This window comes from Juglans microcarpa x Juglans regia, chromosome 3S (assembly GCF_004785595.1).
Source record: "Juglans microcarpa x Juglans regia isolate MS1-56 chromosome 3S, Jm3101_v1.0, whole genome shotgun sequence".
In the NCBI taxonomy this organism is placed as follows: Eukaryota; Viridiplantae; Streptophyta; class Magnoliopsida; order Fagales; family Juglandaceae; genus Juglans; species Juglans microcarpa x Juglans regia.
In genome coordinates this window covers 10,018,663-10,043,424 of record NC_054599.1, presented here as the reverse complement: position 1 = coordinate 10,043,424, position 24,762 = coordinate 10,018,663, and the positions used below count along the sequence as shown (strand labels likewise).

The 24,762-nt window shown below is 39.0% G+C and overlaps 1 protein-coding gene across 1 annotated transcript; it reads left to right on the top strand.

Annotated features, from left to right (window-relative positions):
• Positions 1 to 20,592: 20,592 nt before the first annotated feature.
• Positions 20,593 to 21,207, top strand: LOC121258676. Its single transcript, XM_041160219.1, has one exon. It carries the CDS (start codon positions 20,593 to 20,595, stop codon positions 21,205 to 21,207), a length of 615 nt encoding a protein of 204 aa, XP_041016153.1.
• Positions 21,208 to 24,762: the final 3,555 nt, after the last annotated feature.

Sequence of the window (24,762 nt, the reverse complement as noted above, 5' to 3'; positions counted from 1 at the left end):
AAATCAGTGTTTTAATCCTTCACCATTGGATCGTCTTGTAGATCTCAAGATGAAGGGTCTGGATTAAATACTCAAGTCCTCTCTCTTTTCCCTCAGTTTTTCCGTTCCCCTCTCTCTCCTCCCTCTCACCTGATTCTTCCTCAAGCTAGCTCGGCGCCGCCTAGCCTCACCACCACCACCAACGGCCTCCTCTCACGCTGGTGAGCTTCCACCACCGAAGCTGGCTTCTACCTCGCAACCATCCTCCCCAACGCACGCCCGTAGAAACCCACGCACGGCCTCACCGTGAGCAGCGCCTAACGCTGCTGTACGCGGCCACCCACGGCCACCGAGCACCACCACGGGTCTCCCTTGACCACCCCCTTCCTCCTCCACTAGACTTAGCTGCTGTAGCTACTCCTTAGGCCATGCACGAAACCCACGGGTTTCTCTCCTTTCCACAGCCGTCCGCCGCCTCCTGGCCACCGCACCACTACCAAAGCCTCCTTTGGCCACTGGCAACCTCCCTTAGCCACCCCCATGTCTAGCTGAGCCACCTAGCTCCCCCATTCTCTCTCACTCTCTCAAGAGCCGTTCCACCCCAAGCTAGATCTGCCGCCTCTAGCCACCGTGGTGCCACCCCAACGCCACCACAGCTCCAGCAACACCCTAAGCCTTCCATGGCCAGCCCACGGCTTGCCAAGCTCTCCCTCCGATTTCCCCTATGTGAGACCCATGGTCTAAACTCCACCACGAGGCAACCATGAGCCCTTCCAAGACCACACTTAGCTATCCAAATGCCCAAACAGTCACTGTACGTGGATTAGCCGCCACGTACGACCCTTTCGATGTCATCGACTGTGACGATCAACGAGCAGCGCACGGGCTATCCCATCGATGGTATAACCCTTTATCCCTTGTTAATTATGTTATTTGTTAGTTAATTAGGTTGTGGAATGTGTTGTTAGTATTTGTGGAGTTCGTTGTATTGTGATGTGCTGTGTAGTGAAGTGTTGGGTGTAGTTGAGAAGTATGCTGTATAGTGTTGTGGACTGTGCTGTGAAGTGTAGTTGTGGAGTATGTATTGTAATGGTGACGTGGCGTTGTGTGGATTGGGAAGAGTACACATGGAGTGTACTCTGTGTGGCATAGCATGTGTGAAGGGAGTACACATGGAGTGTACTCCATGTGATGGGGTGATGTGCCATATGGCGTGTATACCGTAGAGGTGATGGGTCATAGCATGTATGGAGGGAGTACACGTGGAGCGTACTCCATGAGGTGAAGCGACACACCATGTGGCGTGTCATAGAGATAAGGATGGTTGTGTGGTTGATGGGCGTAGAACGTGGTGAGTAGTTTTGGGAACTGTGGAATAGTATCCCGAAGTAGCTGTGATGTGGCCAGTAGTCTGAGGTGACAAGTGTCATCGTGATTGACTTATGGCTAGGAGTATGTATGAAGTGGCAGAACAAATGTAAGAGTGCGTAGCAGAAGCATGATTGGGAAATGTCACGAAGTGACATGGTTACTGGCAGTTGTGCTTGTGATGAGTGAGGAGTTAGTGTAGGAATGACATAGCAGGAACGTGACAAAATGTCATGATGTGACAGGAGTACGTGATGGACCGTACTCGTGATGAGTTAGGAGTTGGCGTAGAAATGACGTAGCGGGATGTCAGGTGACATGACACGGTCACGGTGTAGCTTGGGAGTAGTCTCAAGCTATATGACGTAACGTAAGGCGTACTTGTGAATGAAGTTTTGTCGTGTTAAGTGTTGGGATGAATTGTCAAAAGGGATGGGTAGTAGGAAGAGTCATGCTAGCCGAGTTAAGAGAATGTTGGTATCGTGGTATGGCACTTGTCACTACGAGCATGTAATCAACATATTATATGTTGGTCTTAGGTGATAAAGGGATAAGGTACATATGTAATCTGGTGAGACACATGTGCCGAACGGATTCACCATATGTAATAGGTAATTTGTCCTAAGCACGGGCACACAGTGCTTAAATCTTAGAATTGGCTTAGAGCTGTATGGTGTGTATGGATGAGAATGGAGATTAGTGTGAGCTAAGGTGCATGGAGGTAGGGATGAGTGTATTGTCTATGATTGGGATGCGTGACTCTGTCAGTCAGAATCATACGTCAGAATGTGGTCAATGTAAGATGAAGGTCTTAATGTTTTAATCCTAAGGTGAATCATGGATTCACTTTAGTGAATGGGCACTCTAGGTAAGACCTTGAGTTTGGAAGATGTAGTGACCGTAAGTGGATTCCGAAAGTTTTAACATAGTAAAAGGCACGTAACGGCACAAGATAAAAGGAGAGTGTTCCAAGTGAATTGTAGTTTATGTCTTCTTAGTTTAAGTTACTTATGCATTAGATAGAGAATGACGTCAAGGTTATGTGTATGCATCTAGGTTGCCAATTGACACGCATATGAACGGACTGCATGATATGAAAGTAGCATGCAGTTTAGGTAAGTATTACGTTCATACCCTTCTAGAGTTTTCTAAAATACACAAAATGAAAACAAAATGCTTTTACTTTACGATGCCTTATGAAACGACACGAAAGATGTTTTACAAAAAACGTGCTAAGTATAAGTGTTCAAAGGTATACGTATGTACGGCCCTACTTGGTAGTCCCTTTTTACGCAACCAAAGTATTAATTGTATGCATGTGAATGGATGACTATACACAGTATCTATTGTATGTATTTTCCATGAAAAGAAATGTTGAGGCTAATGCCTGATGCTTTAACTGATGCTTTGAACGACGTGAAGAAAGTATAGTGTTTTAAAAGGTCCTTATGAACTGATGTTTTAAGGATGCCATGAACTAAGTTTTATAGATGCCATGAAAGACGATATTTAAGCCCATGCTTTTAAATGACGTTTTCCATGAATGAACTGTTAAATGTAAGATAGAGGTGAAATGAACTGAAAAGAAAGGACTGAACTTAAAGAAATGACTGAATGTTTAATGTATGAAAATATGTAACGGTCACATGAATGAATGAAAAGGGTATCAAATGAATGGATAGATTGCAATGCCGGGTAAGTATTATTGGTAGTGCACCTAGTGCTGCTCCTGATTGAAAAAAGGATTCCCAACCAGTAGCCATGGGCGGAGTTTGAGTTCAAAGGAAGATTGCTAACCTAAACACTAGGCGTAACAGTGTGTACCGACTAATGAAAGTGATAAGAAAGAATGTATAAATGTATGAATGCATCGCATTCTTTAAAAAATGAGGACGCTGACGGAAGAAGCGTTTGACGAAAAGAAAGCCCATTTTTAAAGAAAAACTCCGTCTAGTGATGTTTTCAAATGAACGCATGTACGTATAGTATGTACGAAATGATGAATGCATGAATAAAAACCTATGTTATTATATTTTAACTATATGAAGTAATGCTTACGAGTCATAGACTCATTTTAGTTTTTATGCATGCTCCTCCCCCACAGGAACCGAATAAGCAGCACGCGTCAGGACAGACACGGCCATGGGGAATAGCACGAAAGTCTAGGCATGAGTGTTTAAATGTATGAGAGGCTTTTTTATTGTTAAAATTGATGTTTTTCGCTGTAAACCTCTTTTATTCTCAAATCACATTTTATTTTATAACGTAGAGTCTTGCACCCTGAGTATGGAAGTAAAAAGTTTTAAATCGAACGGTATACCCGTCGTCTTTCCTAAAATGATTTTATAAAAAGTCACACCACAGGGACGAACGTTACATATTTATAATTTAAATGTAACTTTGAGATTGTTAGGTTTCAACTTCCCACAACATTTGTAACATTCTTTTAAATGAAATATTCTTCTACCTTTCTTGCAACCAATCGGTATGTGAATAAAAAAAAAATAAAGGGACAAATTTCATTGAAAGCAACAAGGACACAACAACCCATAATTCATTGCAATTTAAACAATATACTAAACACAACTCCGATTCAATAAACAGCTGAAAGTAAACCTTGTTAAACTAAATTAGTACTTGTGTCTACCCATAATGCCATTGTTATAGTCTAATACTGGATTTGACAGACCATATATGCCATTGGTATATATATACCACTGTCAATAGAAATAACCAACCCACTATAGGCTTACATGCTACAATTAAAAACTAACATTAATCATCTTAGCTTTATATCATAAGGTGTTGATAGATATAAACCTGTTTGGAAGGGCTATGGTCCTTGTTACAGTTGATGCAACAGGTGGACCATGAATGAAGTAGGAAAATCATGTCCCCCTAACTTGCTCCAAGTGTGAAATTGAAGACCATCTCGTTCATATTCACTTAAAGTTAGTACCTTGCACCCTCACCAACATACTCATAGCTCACCAACATATTCACTTAATGTTAATACCTTGCATCCTCACCAACATACGGATAGTTGTTCTATTAATCACAATTGATAGGGAATAAACTGTAAAACCAACCAACCCTCGCACCAATGTTTCTAACTATTCCTCAACATCTCACTCATCTCGTTGATATTCACTTAATGTTAATACTTGCAACCTCACCAACGTACTCAATACTCATAGATGACAAGTGTAACGCCCGTCCTTATGGTGTGACTTTTATAAACTGATTTTAGAAAAGATGACGGGAATTATCATTTGATGTAAAACTTTTTGCGTCCATACCCAGGGTGCAAGACTCTACGTTATAAAATAAAATGTGTTTTGAGAATAAAAGAGGTTTATAGCGGAAATCATCAATCTTACAATGAAAATGCCTCTCATACATTTAAAATCTCATGCCTAGACTTCTGTACTCTTCCCCATAGGCCGTGTCCATTCTGACGGGTGCAGTTCATTCTGTCCCTATGGGGGGAGGGGCATACATAAAAACTAAAATCAGTCGATGACTCGTAAGGATTACTTCATACAGTTAAAATATAACAACATAGGTTTTCATTCATGCATTCATCATTCACACATACTATACGTACATGCATACATGCATACATGGGTTCGTTTGAAAACATCATTGGACGTGATTTTTCTTTTAAAAGAGGCTTTCTTTTCGTTTCTCCTGTCAGTGCCTTCATTTCTTCAAGAATTCGATGCATTCATACATTCTTTCTTATCACTTTCATTGGCTGGTATACATTGTTACGCCCCGTGTGTTGGGGTTAGCGGTCTTCCTTTGGACCCAGACTCCGCCCATGGACACGGGTTGTGAATCCCTTTTCAGTCAAGGGGTAGCAATAGGTGCACTACTAGTACTACTTACCCGGCATTGCAATCTGCCCATTCATTGGTACCCTTTCATTCATTCATGTGGCTGTTACGTACTTTAATACATTTCATGCTTTCATGCCTTTCTTTACTTTTCATTCATTCATTCATGTCAGCTCTAAAGAGCTGGAGCTTTCATTCTTTCATGTGCATGAGCATGAGCTTTCATTCTTTTCTTTTCTTTCATTTAATAGTCTTTTCATGCGAAAACATTCCTTTTCATGAGAAAACATCATTTCATGAGAAAAACATCGTTTGGGGTGTAAGCCCGAAAATCATCCTTCATTTTTCAGTTCATTTCAGCTCTATCCTTTCGGCTCATAGAAAACATCGTTTAAAAGCATGGACTTAAACATCATCTTTCATGGCATCTGTAAAAGCATCAGTTAAAGCAACATTGTTTTTCTTAGAAAATACATACAATAGATACAGTGTATACTCATCCATTCACATGCGTACAATTAATACTTTTGGATGCGTAAAAAGGGGCTGCCAAGGAGGGGCCGTACATACTTATACCTTTGAACACTTTAGCATTTTCTTTCGTAAGGCATGTCTTTTCATAAAGCATCTTAAAGGAAGAGCGTTTCATCTTTTTTTCATATATTTTAGAAAACTCTAGAAGAGTATGAACGTAATACTTACCTGGACTCCATGCTACTTTCATATCATGCAGTCCATTCATGTGCGTGTCAGATGACAGCCTACATGCATACACATAACCTTCACATCATTCTCTATCTAATGTATAAGCAACTTAAACTATAATTAGAACTGCACTTCACTTGGAACTCTCTCCTTCTATCCCATGCTCTTACGTGCCCTTTACTATGCTAACACCTTCGGAGACCACTTACGGTCACTATCTCTTTCCAACTCGACGTTCTTGCCTTGAGTGCTCATCACTAAAGTGAACTTGTGATTCACCTTAGAATTAAGACACTAAGACAATCGTATTCCTTTTCCTGTTAACCACATTCCGATGCATGATTTCGACCGACGGAATCACGCATCCCAATTCTAACAATACACTCGTCACTACCTTCATGCACCTTAGCCCACACTAAATCCTCATACATCCATACAAGTCACACGGCTCTAAGCCAACTCTGAGGCTTCAGCACCGTATAACTATGCTTAGCACGGATTATCCATTACATATAGCGAATCCGTCCGGCACATGTGTCTAACCAGATTACAAATGTACCTTACCCTCGTATCACTTGAGACAAACATATAACACGTTGATCACCTGCTTGTGTAACAAGCACCATACTCCGATACCAACCTTCTCTTAACCCGGCTAGCATGAATCCTTATGCTACCTGTCCCTTTTGATAGTTCATCCCAACACTTAACACGACAAGACTCCGTTTACAACCACGCCTTATGTCACGTCATATAGCTCGAGACTACTCCCAAGCTACACCGTGACCTTGTCACATCACATGACATCCCACTATGTCATTCTTACGCCAACTCCTAACTCATCACGAATACAGTTCCTCACATACTCCTATCACATCGTGACATCCCGTCACGATCCCGCTGCGCCATTCTTATGCTAACTCCTCACCTATCATAAGCACGATTGCTAGTAACCATGTCACTCCATGACATTTCTCAGTCATGCTTCCGTTGCGCACTCTTACACTTGTTCTACTACTTCACCCATATTCTCAACCATAAGTCAATTACGGTGACACTCGTCACCTCAGACTATAGGCTACACCATAACTACTTAGGGACATTGTTCCACAGTTCCCGATACTACTCATCACGCTCTACGCCCATCGACCACACAATCATCCTTATCTCTGTGACACACCACACGGTGTGTTGCTGCATCTCATGGAATACACTCTACGTGTACTCCCTTCATACACACTACGCTACACATCACCATTATGGCATACCCGCCATATGGAGCATCACTTCACCACATGGAGTACACTCCACGTGTACTCCCTTCTCACACGCTACGTCACACAGAGTACACTCCACGTGTACTCTTCCCATTCCACAATATGCCAAGAGGGTATATTTTACTTATACTCTCCTTATCCCACACTACGCCATGAGAGTACACACTCTCTTCCCAATCTACACAACGCTACGTCACCATTACAACACATACTCCATAACCACACTTCACAGCACACTACATAGATACGCCCAACACTTCACATACACAACACATTACATTTCCATACAACACAGCGAACTCCACAAGTACTACCAGCACAGTCCACAACCTAATCAACTAATCAACATCTAACATAAATAACGAGGGATAGAGAGTTATACCATCGATGGGATAACCCGTGTGTTACTCGTTGACCGTAACAGCCGATGATGTTGGAAAGGTCATACATGGCGGCTAACCCACGTACGGTGGCTGTTTGGGCGTTTGGATAGCTAAGTGTGGTCTTGGAAGGGCTCATGGTGGCCTTATGATGGTGGCAAAGAGCTTAACAAGGTAGATCTAGCCTTGTACAGTGGCGGTCAACCACGCGTAGTGGCTGTCCATCACGTGTAGTGGCTACCCACCATATAAAGTGGTGGTTTGGACCTAGGGTTCTGCTAAGGGAGGTCATGGGAGGCTGCTGGTGGAGTCGTGGAGGCTTGGTAGTGGTGGCACAACAGTCCACAGTGGTGGAGAGAGGAATGGCTGTGTGAGAGGGAGAGATGCCATGAGAGACAATGTGCATACATGGGTGGCAGATCGGGGCCAATGGTGGTCGGGATGTGTTGGTGGTGGCTGGAGGAGGCTGGAGATGGCAGTCACACGCCGTCGGTGGTGGTGGATCTATCCTAAGAGGGAGTGGGCGTCCATGAGAGAGTGAGGGAAGGTGGGCATGCATGGTGGCTCGGCAGGACGTGGGCATGGCTAGGAGACGTTGTCGGTGGCCAAAGGAGGTTCTGGTGGTGGTGCGGTGGCCGGAGGAGGTGGAGCTCCGTCGTGGGTGTGGAGAACCCCTGCAAGAGAGAGATGGACTTTGTGGGGGCAAACGACAGGGAGATGGAGGCCGAGCTCGTTGGAGGAGGATGGCCAGTGGATGGGAGGCTACCATGGAGGGGAGGCTACCATGGAGGTCGTGGCGTTGGAGGATGGCGTATGGCGGCGCAGCAACATCAAGCCCATTTGGGCTGTGCACTGCCAAGAGAGAGGAAGAGAGAGCATGAGAGAGGGAGACCGATGTGGGGGGACTCGCTGAAGTGAGGTGGTGTCGGTGGAAGGGGTGGTGAGGCTCACCGGCGCACGGCTGCACCAAGTTGGGCAGTGGAGGAATCGGGTGAGAGACGGTGTCATGTAGTGCAAGCCGAAGGAGAGAGGGAAGAGAGAGAGAGAGAGGAGGGAAAAGTGAGGGAGAAAGAGAGAGGGGCTAGGGTTTTATCCTAAAACCCAACGTCTAGAGATCTACAAAACGATTTAACGGTGACCCTTAAATACTGATTTGAAAATGCGTAAACGTTAACTTAATTAAAACACTGAGAGAAATTAAGGTAGAATATTATTTAAACTAACTTTAGTTTATAAAATAATAATCTTTCATAATTAATAAAATGATGAAGTCTTATTTAATATCTTTAAAGAATAAAATCATATAATTTAATTGGAGTTTTAAACATAATTTAAATCTCATAATATTTTAAATAACTGAAATCATTTTAATAATAACATTAAAATGATTTCCGACAATTATAATATTTTTGAAGCTCTTCAAAAATATTATAATTGTCTTATTTAAAATCAAGCTTAGCTCAATAACACTGGAAATACCTCATATAAATATTTCCAGCACATTTAAAACACTTAACGTACTTTAGAAATCACATAGTATCTTTGAAAACATGCCATTGGGGTTCGACACGCATAACGAGGCTCGTAGTCGTTAGGGGGAAGGGCAGGCTGTTGCATAATTTCCACCCTCAGAATCTGCTAATGTCAGAAAGAAAGAACGTACATCGGAAGGAAAGAGCGGGGAGTTACAACAAGTAGTCACATTTTTTTCTGCATCCCAACCACCCAACCATGCATGCCATCAAAAAGGCATTCACAAAATTAATCTGACTTCCCCTTTACTAACAAAATGTTTTATCCATAGGTAGAACACTAAAAAAAGCCCAAAAAGTTGTCATTTCCTTCCAAATTTAGAGAGCACCCAGAGCATCCCTCGAAGACTCCCCCTGGGATTGTTGCTGTGACGTTGAATATGTTATAAACTTATTGAATTCTGCTCGCTTTACCAATATTTCTTGAACATTGGCCTTCAATACCTCAAACTGGGCCTTGTAAAACTACACATCTTGTGACAATACACCTTCATTTTCACAAGCAAATATACCCAATGATGTTTCCGACATCACTTTCTCACCCAAACCCCTTTCATATCCAGATCTTTTACCAAGAACCTCCCTGAACACCATAGCTGCTGCTTCCTTAGTTCGCTCTTTAGGTGTCATGTCATTCAGCTTCTCTACCATTTTGTTCTTCCAAATGAGAATAAAAAAGTCAATAGTTTTATGCAATAGTTCATAAAATTCGCATAACAAGTGTTTTGTTTTAAATGTGGTCGATATTAAATAAATGTAATCTCATATATCATTGTTTCATCTCTCACAAAAAAAATTATCATTGTTTAAAACTGCCAATAACAGTAGCACATGTTACTCACATAGGGTTCTTTGGTCATGTTGGTCACAAACTCATTTTTCTTATTTGACCATCAAGTCTCTTTAAAAAAATACACCAGATTAGTTTTTTTTTTTTTTTTTGAATCAAAACAATGAAACTTGTATTCATTCTTCTTCAACTGTTACAACTTTATCCTTTAGAACATAGTATTGTATACCTATAGGGCCTTCTATCCAAATTCTTTCCTCATTTACAAGTAAAGAAGCTTTTGCTAGAAAGTGAGCTACACAACTACATTCCCTATATGTATGTTTGACTGTCCAGTTAGATCTATTCTTCAAAACCCCTTTAATATCTTGAACCATTTGACCACGCCATTCCCAATTAGCTTCAGTCCCATGCACTGCTTTAATCACACTCAATGCATCTCCTTCAAAAACCACTTTGATAAGTTCAAATCTGCACACAGTTGCATAGCACGCCAGAGAGCCTGTAACTTAGCTACTAGAGGAGAAGTTACAATTCCCTTCTGAGCACACAATGAAACCAACACATCTCCTTGCACATCCCTTATCACTACACCAATCCCCATCCTACCATCATTAACCTTTAGTGCAACATCCCAATTAAGCTTCACTTGGCTTTCTACAGGAGCCTTCCATCTGCATAATCGTCTTACCTGAGTTCTATCAATCTAGTTCCTAGGTTCTTTTTGTTGAGCTTGCTGGAACTGAAGCAAACAGTTAGTGGCTTGCCTAAAAATCACATCAGGCCCTTCAAATTTATTTTCAAACACAAAGCTATTTCATCTCAACCAAATCCTTCTCAATACTACTGCCATTAGCTCCAATTCTTCTCTTTTCAGTTATTACACTAGTCAGCCCATAGCTCATGCATATCCCTCTCAGTAGATGCCCATTTCTGCACAGGACTGAGATTATCTGCCCAAACATCCATAGGTCCGCCACAACTCCATAGAGCATGAGAAACTGTTTCCTTCTGCATCTTACAAACTGGGTAGTAGTAGTCTTTAATAATCTTCTTGCAAAACAAATTTAACTTTGTTGGAAGACAGTTATTCATTGCTTTCCATAGAACATTTTAACTGCACCAGGAACATTTAAGCTCCACAAAACCTTCCAATTCTCTGTGCCACCTTTCGAAACCTCCCCATTTTCTCTATTTTTCCTACACATCTCCAGGTGATATGCACTTTTAACATCAAATTGACCATTCTTAGTATGAGCCCAGATTAATTTATCTGGTAGACCTGATGAACTCATAGGTAAACTACAGACAAGTGTTGCCTTTTCTTCATTTAAAATGTCTTTTACCATCTCTGTTTTCCAGGTTTTAGTATCCACATCAATGAGTTCTTTGCCTTTGCTTCAGCTGTTAGTACGGTTCTGGGAGTTTGAATCCTGAAAGTAGATAGTTTGGGTATCCACTTGTCCCTCCAGATATTGATACTCTCCCCATCACCTATTCTCCACATTAATCCCTCCTTTAACAACTCCAAAGACTCCCATAAAGTCCTCCAAATAACTGATAGCCTTTGACCCAGCTTTGAAACCAAGATTTCAGAGTGCCTAAAGTATTTGTCCTTCAGGACCTTTGCAGCCAAAGAGAAAGGATTTGTCAACACTCTCCAACATTGCTTTGCTAGTAAAGCCTTGTTGAAGTTTACAAGTTCTCTAAAACCCAATCCTCCTCCAGCTTTTGCAACCCCCATTCTTGCCCAGCTCTTCCATTGAATTTTATTTTCTTCCTTCTTGAAGCCCCATCAGAATTTAGCCATTTGAGCAACTATTTCCAAGCATAATTTCTTTGGGAGCTTGAAGACATTCATGTGATATGTTGGGATGGCTTGAATTACAGCCTTTAACAACACCTCCTTACCCAAGGGTGACAGAAATTTATTCTTCCAATTACTAATCTTTTTCCACACTCGGTCCTTTATGACTCTAAAAGAGTTGTATTTGGATCTACCAACCATAATTGGCAAACCCAAGTATTTTTCACAATTATTCTACTGTCTTGCTCCCATCTCCTTCATCATTCTTTCTCTCATAGAAACATAGACTTTGGGACTGAAGAAAATTGTAGATTTATTCTTGTTTAAACTCTGACCTGAGGTAGCTTCATAAAGCTCAAGAATGCCATTAATCTTCTCCCATTCCAACCAACTTGCCTTCCTAAAGATTATACAATCATCTGCAAAGAGTAAGTGAGTGACACTTATACCTCCTCTAGCTATTGACACCCCTTTCAATTCTGATCTTCTTTCAGCATTATTGAGCATTGCACTTAGACCTTCAGCACACAAAAGGAAAAGATAGGGAGATAAGGGATCTCCTTGTCTTAGCCTCCTTGTAGGGAAGATAGTCTCTCTTGGTCTACCATTAGTTAAAACAACATAAGACACTGAAGATATGCACTCTATTATCAAGCCAGTCCACCTATCCCCAAATCCCAGCTTCTTCATCACTACTTCAAGGTAAGACCATTCTACTCTATCATAAGCCTTTGAGATATCCAACTTTAAAGCCATGCTGCCATGCTTACTCCTTTGCCTTGCTTGCATAGAATGCAGTACTTCATAAGCTGCTATAATGTTGTCAGAAATCAACATTCCAGGAATGAAGGCACTTTGATTTTTAGAGATGATAACATCCATAACTTTCTTCAATCTGTTGGCAAGAGTTCTTGCTACAAGCTTATACACAACATTGCATAAGCTTATCGGTCTAAACTCATTGAAATTTTTGGGATCACTCACTTTAGGGATTAAAGCTATATAGGTGTGGTTCAAAGTAGAATCCATCCTTCCACCATTGAGGAACTGCAACATTGCCCCACACACATCATCACCCACAACATGCCAAAAAGATTGAAAGAAATATGCCCCAAAACCATCTGGTCTTGGGGACTTTAATGGTCCCATCATCTTCAGAGCCTCCTCTACTTCCTCCCTCTTAAAATTCTTCTCCAAGGATTCATTCATTTCATCAGTTATCCTTCTCTCTACTTCTACAAGGCACTTGTCAATCATTTCAACTCTCGGGCTAGTAGTTTTGTACACTTCATCAAAATGATCTTTAAAAGCTTCTGCAACTCCATCTTGCTCTAACCTCAAGGTTCCTTTTCTGTCTACAATTGAAGATATTTTGCTTCTTTTTTTCCTTTGATTTGCACACTCATGAAAGAACCTTGTGTTTCTGTCACCAAGGCTATACCAGTTTCTCTTGGCCCTTTGTTTCCACATAGTATCCCCCTGTTGCATCAACTCTTCCACATGCTTCTGTAAACTTTTCGGCTTCTCTACATTATAAGGTCTCAACTCTTCCTGCACTTCTTTAATCCTGCTAGTAATCTGTTCAATCTCTTTAACTCTCCTTTTGTCTTTGCTTTTAAAACATGACAACAGGGTCCTACTACAAAAATTCAATCGAGATTGCACCCTTATCACATGGTCATTTATCTGCTATCCTCTATCCCATTCTTTCTTTATTCTGTCCTCACAGTCCTCCTCTTTAATCCAACTGGCCTCAAACCTGAACAACGCCTGCCAACTTCCTTGCCTATTGACAGCCCCTTTTATTGACATCAATATAGGCAAATGGTCTGAGCTTCTTACTGGCAAGCCTTCCACTCTTACACCTCTGAACAGTTCCTTCCACTTGCTGTTTGCCAAGCACCTATCTAACCTCTCTTTTGTAAATGAGAGGTTAGCATGCCTATTGCTCCACGTGAAAAAAACCATTACAACAACCTAAGTCATATAGTTGATTGTCTTCTAACACTTCTCTAAATTGACTTAATTGTGTTTTAGCTCTTGGCCTACCTCCCACCTTTTCATTTTGAAAGAGAATCTCATTGAAATCCCCTACCATACGCCAAGGTTCCTGCTCTCTTGGCCTCAAACTTTGTAATAAGTCCCAAGACCACTTCCTTTTTCTTGTCTCGGCATGCCCATAGAACCCAGTAAATAGCCATTTCTTGCCCTTTCCCTCTATACTAACCTCAGCATTGATATGCCAAGTAGAATAGTTTTTTTATTTCCACTTCCTCATTACTCCTCCAAAACAATGCCAACCCCCCTTTCCTTCCAACAGAATCTACTAAAAAACATCCCTCCATCCCAAGTCTTCTCCTCAAAATTTCTACTCTCCCAACTGTGAGCATGGTTTCAATTAAGAATACCATGTTGGCCTTTTTTTCCTTTGTCATTAGGCAAAGGTTCTGAACTGTCCGAGGGTTGCCAAGCCCTCGACAGTTCCAACTTATAATATTCATAATAATAGCAGCCACTGCCCCTAAATTTCCTTCCTCAACATCTGCCTCCTCCAATCTTGCTTTCTTCACTACACCCTCCCCCTATCCCCTTCCATACTATCAGCATCTCTTTTATTCAAAGGATTAGAAATAGAAAGTTTACCAGCATTTGATCTACCTCTGGCTCTTCTCTTCCAATTGCCCTTTCTTCCACCTCGAAAACTCTCCTTATTCTGTACTTCCTCCATAGCTATCATCATGGTTACATTTCCTTCATTTGATAAGATGTCCAGATCATCATTGTACATTTGAGGATTCTTTTCACCATTATCCAGATCAGCATCTACATTTGTCCCTCCTATTTGGCACACCACATTAGTCTCCCCTCCTATCCCAACTTCCACTCCTCCCATCTCCCCTTCAACCTTAACTTCCACTCCTTTCCCCTCCTTTCCCCATCTCCAAAAGAATCCTCCCTATCCTTTGACCCTATAAAGGAGCCCTTCGAAGCTTCATTCCCTGATTCACTATTCTTGCATTCTTCCCTTTTCTCAGACCACCTTCGATTCCTTGATGGAGCTCTCAGCCAAGCACCAAATTGTAATTCCCCACCCTTTATCCCCTGTTTACTCATTTTTCCATCCCCACAACCTTTCTTGTCATGTACAATTCTACCACAATAGTAGCAAAATTTTGGCAGTTTTTCATTTTGAAAGGGAACCCTCATTCTCTTCCCCTCCACTTCTATAGTTTGTCCCCTTGCCAAAGGTTTCTTTAAGTCACAAGCAATTCGAACCCTTAACACTCTACTCTACCCCACGCCAACCCATCCTCATGTACATCAACGCCCTTCACAGTCCCAACAGAACCACCAATCTGCTCTCCCATCCCTTGCATCATACAACTGAGAGGCAGGTTTAACATCTGTATCCAGAAGCACTCTTGATCAAAATCCATCAGATGTGGTTGTGTTTCACCATCATAATCCTTAATCACGAACAAGAAGTTGTCAAAAAGCCATGGGTAGCCACTCAAAACTTTCTCCGTATCATTTACCAATACAAAGGTAATGATAAAATAGTTGGCCCCAAACTCCTGAAATTCTATTGGTCTCCCTACCCTCCATATTTTCTCCATTGTTGATCTCACAATTTCCTTCCCTATCTTCCTCTCTGAGCAAATTTTCCCAACTACACTTCTCTTCCCTTTATTTTTAGTTTTTCTGAATACCTACAGTTAACCCCTATGGGCATATTTTCTTCCTCGCTCAGCTTCAATCGTTCCCAGATCCTTTTTACTTCCTCCATACTGTCACCTCTACCCGCCATGGCGTGCAGATACGACCCTCGCCTCCTTCAGCAGCAGATGGAGCCACAGCAGAAGCAGAAAAAGGACTAACAAACTCCTCTCAGTCGTTTTCAGAGAAAACGGTTAGAGAGAGAGACTCTGATTGAGGCCATCTAATTGTCTTCTTACCAAATTAGTTATACCTTCACGCTAAAACATGCAATTAGTAATGTAACACATGGTGAGTATCAAATTTTGATCCTACCATAGTAGCCCTGCTAGTCTGTATCATTGTGAAAAAAATTTTATATGACATTATCGCATAATTATATTACCTTCAGAATGCCATAGAAATCCACCATAGTTCCCTGGCGCTCATTGGTAACACAGACACCACGTTTTCTTTGCTTAATTAGAAGAATAGGAATCATAATCAATGCTGCATGTTGGTCCACCAGCCCCCGTGCAACACACGTGAATAGTTTAATTTTTGGAAGTGGAAATATGAACAGTTTAATCATGGTACAACTACCTATGTACGTAGTGATCAGAGATGTTATGTTTCAAATTTTTGACTATAAATGGATAAAATTTTGTCTATATTTTTAGAATTTTTTTCTTCTTTACAACATATATTATACATACCATTTGCATAATGTTTTAACTATAATACGACTTACAAGAATAAAGTCAAAATTATGTACAGATATTCTTAAAATATATATTACAAGAGCGATAAGTATTTTGATTGTCACATACACAGGGACCATTAAAATACTATTTCACAAAAACCATAATTCATTGTCTTTTCTTTTATTCTTATTCCCATGGTCCCTTTTTTTTTCTCTCTTCTCTCTCTCTTTTGTCCATCGAAAGGGCTCAGGCTTCACTCGCTTTTCTAAGGTCCGATCATTATTCCGATTGTTGAGCCGTTTGAATTCTTCAATAAACTGGAGTATCTCAGTGATTGTTTGATCAATACTTTCAAGGTGCTCTAAGATGAGGAGCTCGGGCGAGCTCATGACCATCTTAGGTACGATTCTCTCCAGAGGAGGTGACGTGATCTTCTGCTTGGTCATTAGAGTTCTTGTCTAAACCTGTAACAATTTCTACCATTCCGGATGAGAATAGTAGTGTAAACTATCACAGTGAGATTTTAAGAAATTTCAGCAACTAAGTAGTCAACATACAACAGATTATTATAGACATATACAAGTAAACCACAAATAATAACAATCTATATATAAATGAATGCATGAACATGAACTTGACATGAAAACTTTGAGATGTATGCAACCGACTTTTATAATCGTCGAGCATCCCAACCTGGCTATCAAAGCACCCGAATGGGTTTTGCTCCTGGTCTTCGCCGTCTCTATTCACACCTGAGTTCAGTAGATTGGCTGAATGGATAGCTATGTAGCCACATCAAACACTTCGAAATACATTCGACATCTAAAATTAACAAACAGATTATTATTTGTTAGTATTCACATTTAATATGTTCTAATTTTTGCCAAAAATGTATGTGGCTACATTGCTATTCATTTAGCCAACCTGCTGAACTCTGGTGTGAATAGGAATGACGAGAACGAGGAGCAAAACCCATTTGGCTGCTTTGATACCTAGGTTGGGATGCTTGATGATTATAAAAGTTGGTCACATTCGTCGTAGGGAGCTCCGACGTGAATGTATTCATTGGTCTTGTGTGGTTCAATTCATTCACTTGAAACAAGCTGAATGATGGACACCAAGATGGACCTAGTTTTAACGATCCTTGCAAGTTCTAGATGGGCCAATTACAAGGTCAAGAGCCAAGAAGATCAAGGAGGTAATGCAAAGATTGATGCAATCCACTTAGGAAGAGTCTAACAAGAGCCCAACATTCAAGATGGGCTTGAAGGATGAAAATCCAGTTTTTATTTTTTTGATACAAGCTATGAAAGAGGGCAACAACATGACTTAAAGGCTTTGAGCACTTGAAGGCTTTCAACTTGTTTAATTCATTTAAAGGACTTATTTTATTAATTTAGAATAATTGAGTTTATTATAAGAAGGACTTAAGGGGGGCGCCTATTCAAGGGCATGTTGGGAAAGTTATTATTTTGTTGAACTAGGGTTTCAAGAAGTTACTATAGCGAGTACTATAGCCGTATTGTAGCCTCATTTTAATTAGTTTTATGAAATTTGATGAATTTATTCATTATGAGTTGAGTTTATCTCCTCTTGTTCTTGAATGAACTTTTGAACTTACAAATAAGTTTTATAGCAGTGTATCTCAAAGCTTTAAGAGAATAGAAGTTGATCATCACAAATTTAACACTTTTAAGAGCATAAAATCAATTCCACCTTGAGAAAAACATTGATTCCAAACCTATAAATGAAAACTAAGAAAAAGATGGTTTGAATGCCAAGCTAGCGTGCTTTGTGTGTGTCTTTTACATTATTACTGTAAAAGAGATACACCAAGGATGTGATATGTGTCTTTTACATAGTTGGAGTTTGGCGATTTTTACTGTTATTATAAGAAAAATTAGAGAGATTAATCTTATGTTTTAAAAATCGACTTAATCGAATAAAAAGCGTTGACACCTTAAATTCAGGTTTAATTGATAAACCTGAATTGTGCTTTTAATAATTGGTTTATTAAGACTAGAGTCACCTTTCTATTTTCACAAAACATGATAATTATGGAACTTGAACAAAAATACCATTATTTAGTAAAAGAAGTAAGAAGATAATTAAGTTTTAAGTAATTGGCAAGGTAAGATCAGATATGTTTTAAGTTAGAAACTAACCACTGGTCATTAGAGTTAATTAATTTCATCTCAAATGTTCTTATTACTATTAGCTGGTAGAAAGAATCATGGTGTAATCACATAATTTTTTTTCCTCTTTTGAAATATATATATATATATATATATATATATATATTATTCATGGGGTTTTATGAAGAAGTGTCGAATACCAAACTTTAAGCAATTGATAGACACAAGCAGGAAGGCATACAACATGCAATTTGTTGTGGGGTAAAGGGGGATGATATATGTACATTCCAGATGCTATGATATTGATGGGTGATTGATAAAGTAGGGAATTAATGCAAAAAATGAAAAATCTGTGGTGTGCAAATTAAAAAAAATTCAAACATACTTTATCAACATCTAATACCCACATCAACACGTGTTCAAAATGCATATATACATGCAGAAATCATGCAAAAAAGGACATGATATCACAACTGCACAACTAGTGATTATGAACCAAAACGGAAAACAACTGCCTACTCAAAGACAACTATAATTGGAATTGTACATTGAAAGAGACAGATAGAAACAGAAGCAGCAACAACAACAACAACAACAATTGATTTGTATTGATAGCTCTAACAATATCATTTTAATTAAATCAATGCAGGTTTTAAAATAGAAGTTATTTGTTCTTTATATCGAGGAAACTAATGGACTATAGCCATATGGAGCCTAGCTAGGTAGCTCGAGAAGTAGTTTAGAATACTTAAAGGCCTCATACAATGCATATAATTCTATCTAAGATTCCTATCTATATAAGATGTTCATGCTAGCATGATCCATACTCTATTTTTATTCCTTTAAATCAAGTGGCCACATGGGCAATCAAAAAAGGCATTTATTCATTATGGATACAAAAGAAAGAGTTAGTCTACAGTTAATTAATGATCAACAAAAAAATTCAAACAAAAAACGATTTTATATGCACATTCAAACAAAGTAACATTCTTCACATAAATCACTTAACTACATATTAGAAGGTATCAAAAGGGGCCATAAACGCTACAAGAAAAAGGCTCTGTTTTTTATTGAATATCACCCACGAATTTTGCCAACTACTAATATCCACAACTTAGACCACCACATACAGAAAAGGCAGATATACAAAAATTAAACCTAAAGGAAGAACATGAGAATGAGATTGGCAGTGTAAAAAAATTATTGTACAAGCAAAAATTAAACCTCAAGGAAGAACATGGGAATGAAGCCCAAAAAGTTATGCGTGAAGTTGCAATGTAATGGAAAAATTAGATAAGAAAATATACCTGAAAGGGAATATATTCCTTGAAATCAGACTCGGTCGACAGGAAAATTGTGATACCCCGTATGATATGGATAAGGGTAGGTGGTGTACGGGATCCCACATTACTTGGGAATGAGAAGTTCTTGCTCTTCATAAGGTTCCAATGGGCCATGTGGTTTTGACCTTCCATTAAGGCGTTACAGTTGGTATCAAAGCCAGGTTTGAGGTTTTACAGACTATAAACATTTGAGATTTGGATATTTGTGGGTTTAGGAAGAAACTTCAGATTTGAGGTGTAAAATTTTAAAGAATAAGAGATGATTATGTGGATATTTAAGGTTTTAGATTTTGCAGACTTTATGATTGAGTTTTGAGATTTTGAGACTTAGGGATTTTAGATCTGACAAGCTTACTTTGTGGACTATTGGAGATAATCTTTATCAGATTAATTTAAGATTTAGATTTTTGAGGTTAGATTCTAAAGACGTAAGGCAGTTTAGAGTGATGTCGGGTTTACAATTATAGATTGTAGGAAAGACTATATGAGTTGGTTAAGGAAATGGCGAATGGGTAAAACAAGTTTAAGTTTTTATTGATTCATTTATTTATTTTTAACTTGTTTTAAATATTTTAACTGGTATTTTTATTTTGTTTATACATATTTTGTTTTCTTTCCTTAGTACGTTTAACTAAGTTTAAGATCTCAGGATGGCTGCTCATCGTTGAATTCGAAACCTTGAAGATTTGAATGAAAATAACAATGAGAGGGGCTGCACGTTCGAGCAATTTAATCGCACTCATCCGCCCACCTTTGATGGAAGAGGTGATTCCAATGCAGCTGAGGACTGGATTCAGGACATTGAAGAGATATTTAGTATTTTTGAGTGCACCAATCAACATAAAGTTCGTTTTGTAGCTTTTAAATTGATCGGAGAGGCGAAGAGATGGTAGAACTCTGAGAAAGCCATCAGAGAAGCTGGTAGAACTGGAGAAGTGAGTTGGCCTCACTTTAAGCAAAATTTCTTTGACAACTTCTTGTCGAAAGCAGATCGGGAAGCTAGAGCCTGAGAGTTTACTAACTTGGTGCAAGGGACCATGACGATACACCAGTATGTTGCAAAATTTGCAGAGTTGTCACGCTTCACCTCATATTTGATTCCTGATGAGGAGAAGAAAACCCAGAGGTTTGAAGAGGGTTTAAATCACAGGATCCACAAACGGGTTATTGTTCTACAAATTCAAAACTTTTCAAACTTGGTACATAAAGTGATGCTAGTGGAGTCGAATCTTAAGAGAAGCGCTAAGTTGCAGGAAAGAGCTACTCTACATGGATCCTCTAGTATGGATCAAGGGCCATGGAAAAAGAGAAATGAAGGTAGCAATTCAGGTCAGAGACAGATGCAGGGATATCAATTGTATAACCCCTACAAGTTTTATCACCATGTACACACTGGAGAGTGTAGAAAGGAAAAAGGGGCATGTTTTTTATGTGGAAAGATTGGCCATTTCATTAGAGATTGCCCATTACTGAGGGAAGACAACAAGAAGCCTAACCCACCTCCAGGTTCTCGACAGATGACACAGGGAAACAATCAGCCTAGAATGGGACTAGCTCGAGTGTTTGCATTGACAACTGAAGATGCTGAGGACGATAACAGTGCGATCACAGGTACCCCACTCCTTTTTCTCCTTAAAAGCTTTTTGTTTTAGTTGAGTTGTGATTGATCATGCCTACATAGAACCTGTCTAGTTGTAGAGCTTAGAATATTGAGGTTTGGTTGAAAAGGTTTTCAAAGGGATTAGACCCAATATTTTATATCTAGGAGACTCTAGCTTTGGGTGTTTGACATATTAGTATGTGCTATGGAAGCGAGAATTTTTGGTTGAAAGTAGATCTTCTGAGGATCCAGGTATTTGTGAATTGAGTTTACCTAGGACTTAACTTTCGATCATTTGACTGTACTATTATTATTTGGAGGTTTAAATATTATTTTGGGAGTTCTCTTTTAGTTATTTGTGAGGCTTAGCTAAAAAACAAAAAAAAAAAAAAAATAGGGAAAAGGGATTATTATTAGGCTTTAATTTCATTGTGGAAGTTCATATATTTCTTTTTTGTACTTGAACAAGACCTTGAGGTGTATGGCGATTGACACTAGGTGTGTGAATATGGATGGTAAGAGGGTTAGGAGATATTTAAGGCACTAGGCACAAAAGTTGGGAAAGTTAGAATTTTTCGATGATAAGTTCGACATAATTGTTAAGGATTAAATTAAGCTTTGAAACACTTTGCTTAAGTGTAGCAAATTTCGAAGATGAAATTTTTCTAAGGAGGGAGGATGTAACACCCAAGCTCAACATGAAACTTGTGTTTGAATTTTTTTTTATATGGATGAAAAATCCACTGGAATTTTAACGAGTAATTTTGGAAATAGGTTACGGACCCAGAATTTGTATTGATAGATTATAGATTTTTTTTTTATTGAGCTTGATATTTAGATTATTTTTGGTTATTTATTTTTGGATCAAGTAGTGATTTATTGTTGAGCTTTTGGCCCAGCAGATTGTGGAACAAAGCCATTTAGAATGTGAGACGAAGCCCAATTCGAGAGAAGTTTTTTTTTCGTTTCCCCTTAGAGTTTTCATCACCCATCTATACACACACATACATTATCCCATGCTTCTAGAAACTATCCAAGCACTTGCTGCCACAGCCCAACTCTTGCACGTCCTCACCATCACGGAAAGCCAACCACTGAAGCCAAAGCCCCACCGTTCACGATGCAACCAGCCTGCACCTTCATGGTTTCACTCAACCACTGCACGAAAACTGCAACTTTCCAAGGAGATCAGGCTGCTGCATGCTCTTCCATAACGCTACCATAGCCACTGATCTGCACCACAAAACACGTGCGACTCCCACACGAAACTGAAGCCGAACAACTCTGTTTTGCAATCCAAAAACAGAGCAAAACTGAGATGACCATTTTCGGTTGATCATCACCTTGGCTCTCTCATCACTCTATCTCTCTGCACTCGGTCACCCAGCTGCCGACGTCACAACTGTCCACCTCCCAGCACTTTCCACAACTCTTTCCCACACGGTGAGCTTCCACTCTATCTCCCGATTTCTCTCGATTTGTAGTGTTCACTCTTTTTCTCTCATTAGTTTCACTCTCTTTCCACCTCCATGCTCTCTCTCTCTCTCTCTCTAGTACGTCCAGCCACCCTGCTCCACCCACGATCACCGCATCTGCGTCTCGGAAAAACTCTGCATCTCGATGTGAAGTTTGTTTTCTATTTTGGTTTCCTCTCTTCATTTTTGTTTTGCTTTTCTTGTTCCTCCAGAAACCACTAGTATATGCCTTTTCGACTCTAGTCATAATATCCATAGTATTTATGAAAATGCCATCAAGCCTTTGATCATTGATTTCCCGTAAAGAACCTTAAACCAAGTTTTTTTATTTTTTTATTTTGCCTTTCCAATTCTAAAACTACCAAGAGTTTTTAATTACATTTTTATCTTTACTACAAATTCATGGTAGAGTTATATTCTTTTTTTATGGACTTTGTTTTAAGTCTCAAAAATTTATATTTTGTGCAGATAGTATTTTATTTAAATTAAACTGTGTTTAATTAGATTATATTCCAAAGATACCAATTTCTATATTGAACGATATTAAAATAAAGGTTTTTGTTAAATGATATTCATTTTTGTTGGATCTAATTAATTATTATATTAATGTCTAAGTCGGAAGTATTATTTGATATCGAGGAAATTTAGAAATGTGATGATATTTTATGATTACGTGAATTTAGGTTTTTGATGAATTAAAATAGGTTATTTTAGCATCTTAGGCTTAAATATTGAAATAAGTGTTCGATTTATGAAAATTACGTGATTGTGTTGTAGGTGACTTGTTCGGCATTTTTTGAGGAAATTTCAGAAAAGCTAAGAAGTTCAGGTAAGTAGGGTTCCTATGCTAGGCTTTGCATAAAATAAAAATGAACTGAGGTTGATCTATGAAAATGTGAATTATATGTTTTGAAAAGAAATGTAAAAATAACCTCAGTTATTTGTTTGTCATTACTCATTGAACTCTAATGAAAGAGAAAGCATTTTTGTCATGATTGGTATGGACATGAGCTTATTTTTTATATTCTATTTCTGACCTATGAAAAAATAGCGAATATGAAAATTTGTGCATAGTTATGTAAATATGCTTTGGATTAGCTTTGATTACAAAGATAATATGATTTTGTTCAATACTTTGTTTGGATAAGATGTGATTTTTGAAAGCCTTTGGCATGACTCTTTGATTTTGTTTCCGTTCTGTTCAATTACGGCCCTGCCACGGATGATAATAGTGGCATATGGCCCAACCACGGGTGATAATAGTGGATACGACTCAATCATGGGCTATAATAGTGGATACAGCCCAACCACGGGTAATAATAGTGGAAAGGGCCTAATCATGGGTTATAATAGTGGATACGACCCAACCACATGTAATAATAGCAGGTACGACTCATCTACTGGTTATAATAGTGATACGACCCTGCCACGGGTTATAGTAGTGGTCTCTGTTTTGGGTGCACACCTTGGTGACAGACTGATTTATGTTCTACTTGGCTATCTGCGGATGCAAAACCCTACCACGGGGAATATACATAGCCTCTGTTCTGATATGATGTTCTGATGATGATGATGATCATTTATGTTATGCTAAAGGATATTTTTGAATGAAGTTATTTTTGAATCTTCGTTTTGATATTTTGATAACATGGTCTGCTTCTGCACTTTGAAAATGGAAATATTTTGTTCTGCATCCTGGTTTCTGTAAATGCTCATGTTTACACACTAGTATATGTTCTCTGCTTACTGAGTTGATGATAACTCACCCCTTATCTTTACAATATTTTTCAGATAATTTGATGCATCAGCTAGAAGTCAAGAGTAAGGTTTGATGATCATAGAAGAATAAGGGTCAGAGGGTACAAGTTTATTGGAGAGTCTTATTTAATAGGTTTATGATTTTATGTTATTTGATATTTGGAGTTCTAAATATTTGTAAATATTTATGGAGTTTTTTAAATTATCTCATTGAGGTATTTTTTGGTGTCCTGGTAGAGGAACATATATTTTGGTTTGAATAAATAGATTTGTACTTTTTGGGAATATTGGAGTATTTTAAATATGTTATGGAAGTTGGATTTAGGTTACAAGAACTAATTCTTTGGACCTTCAGGATCAAGGCGTTACAAAAA

Excerpts from the sequence above, each read along its gene's own strand:
- LOC121258676 (XM_041160219.1), top strand. The coding sequence starts at position 20,593 with ATGACGATACACCAGTATGTTGCAAAATTTGCAGAGTTGTCACGCTTC.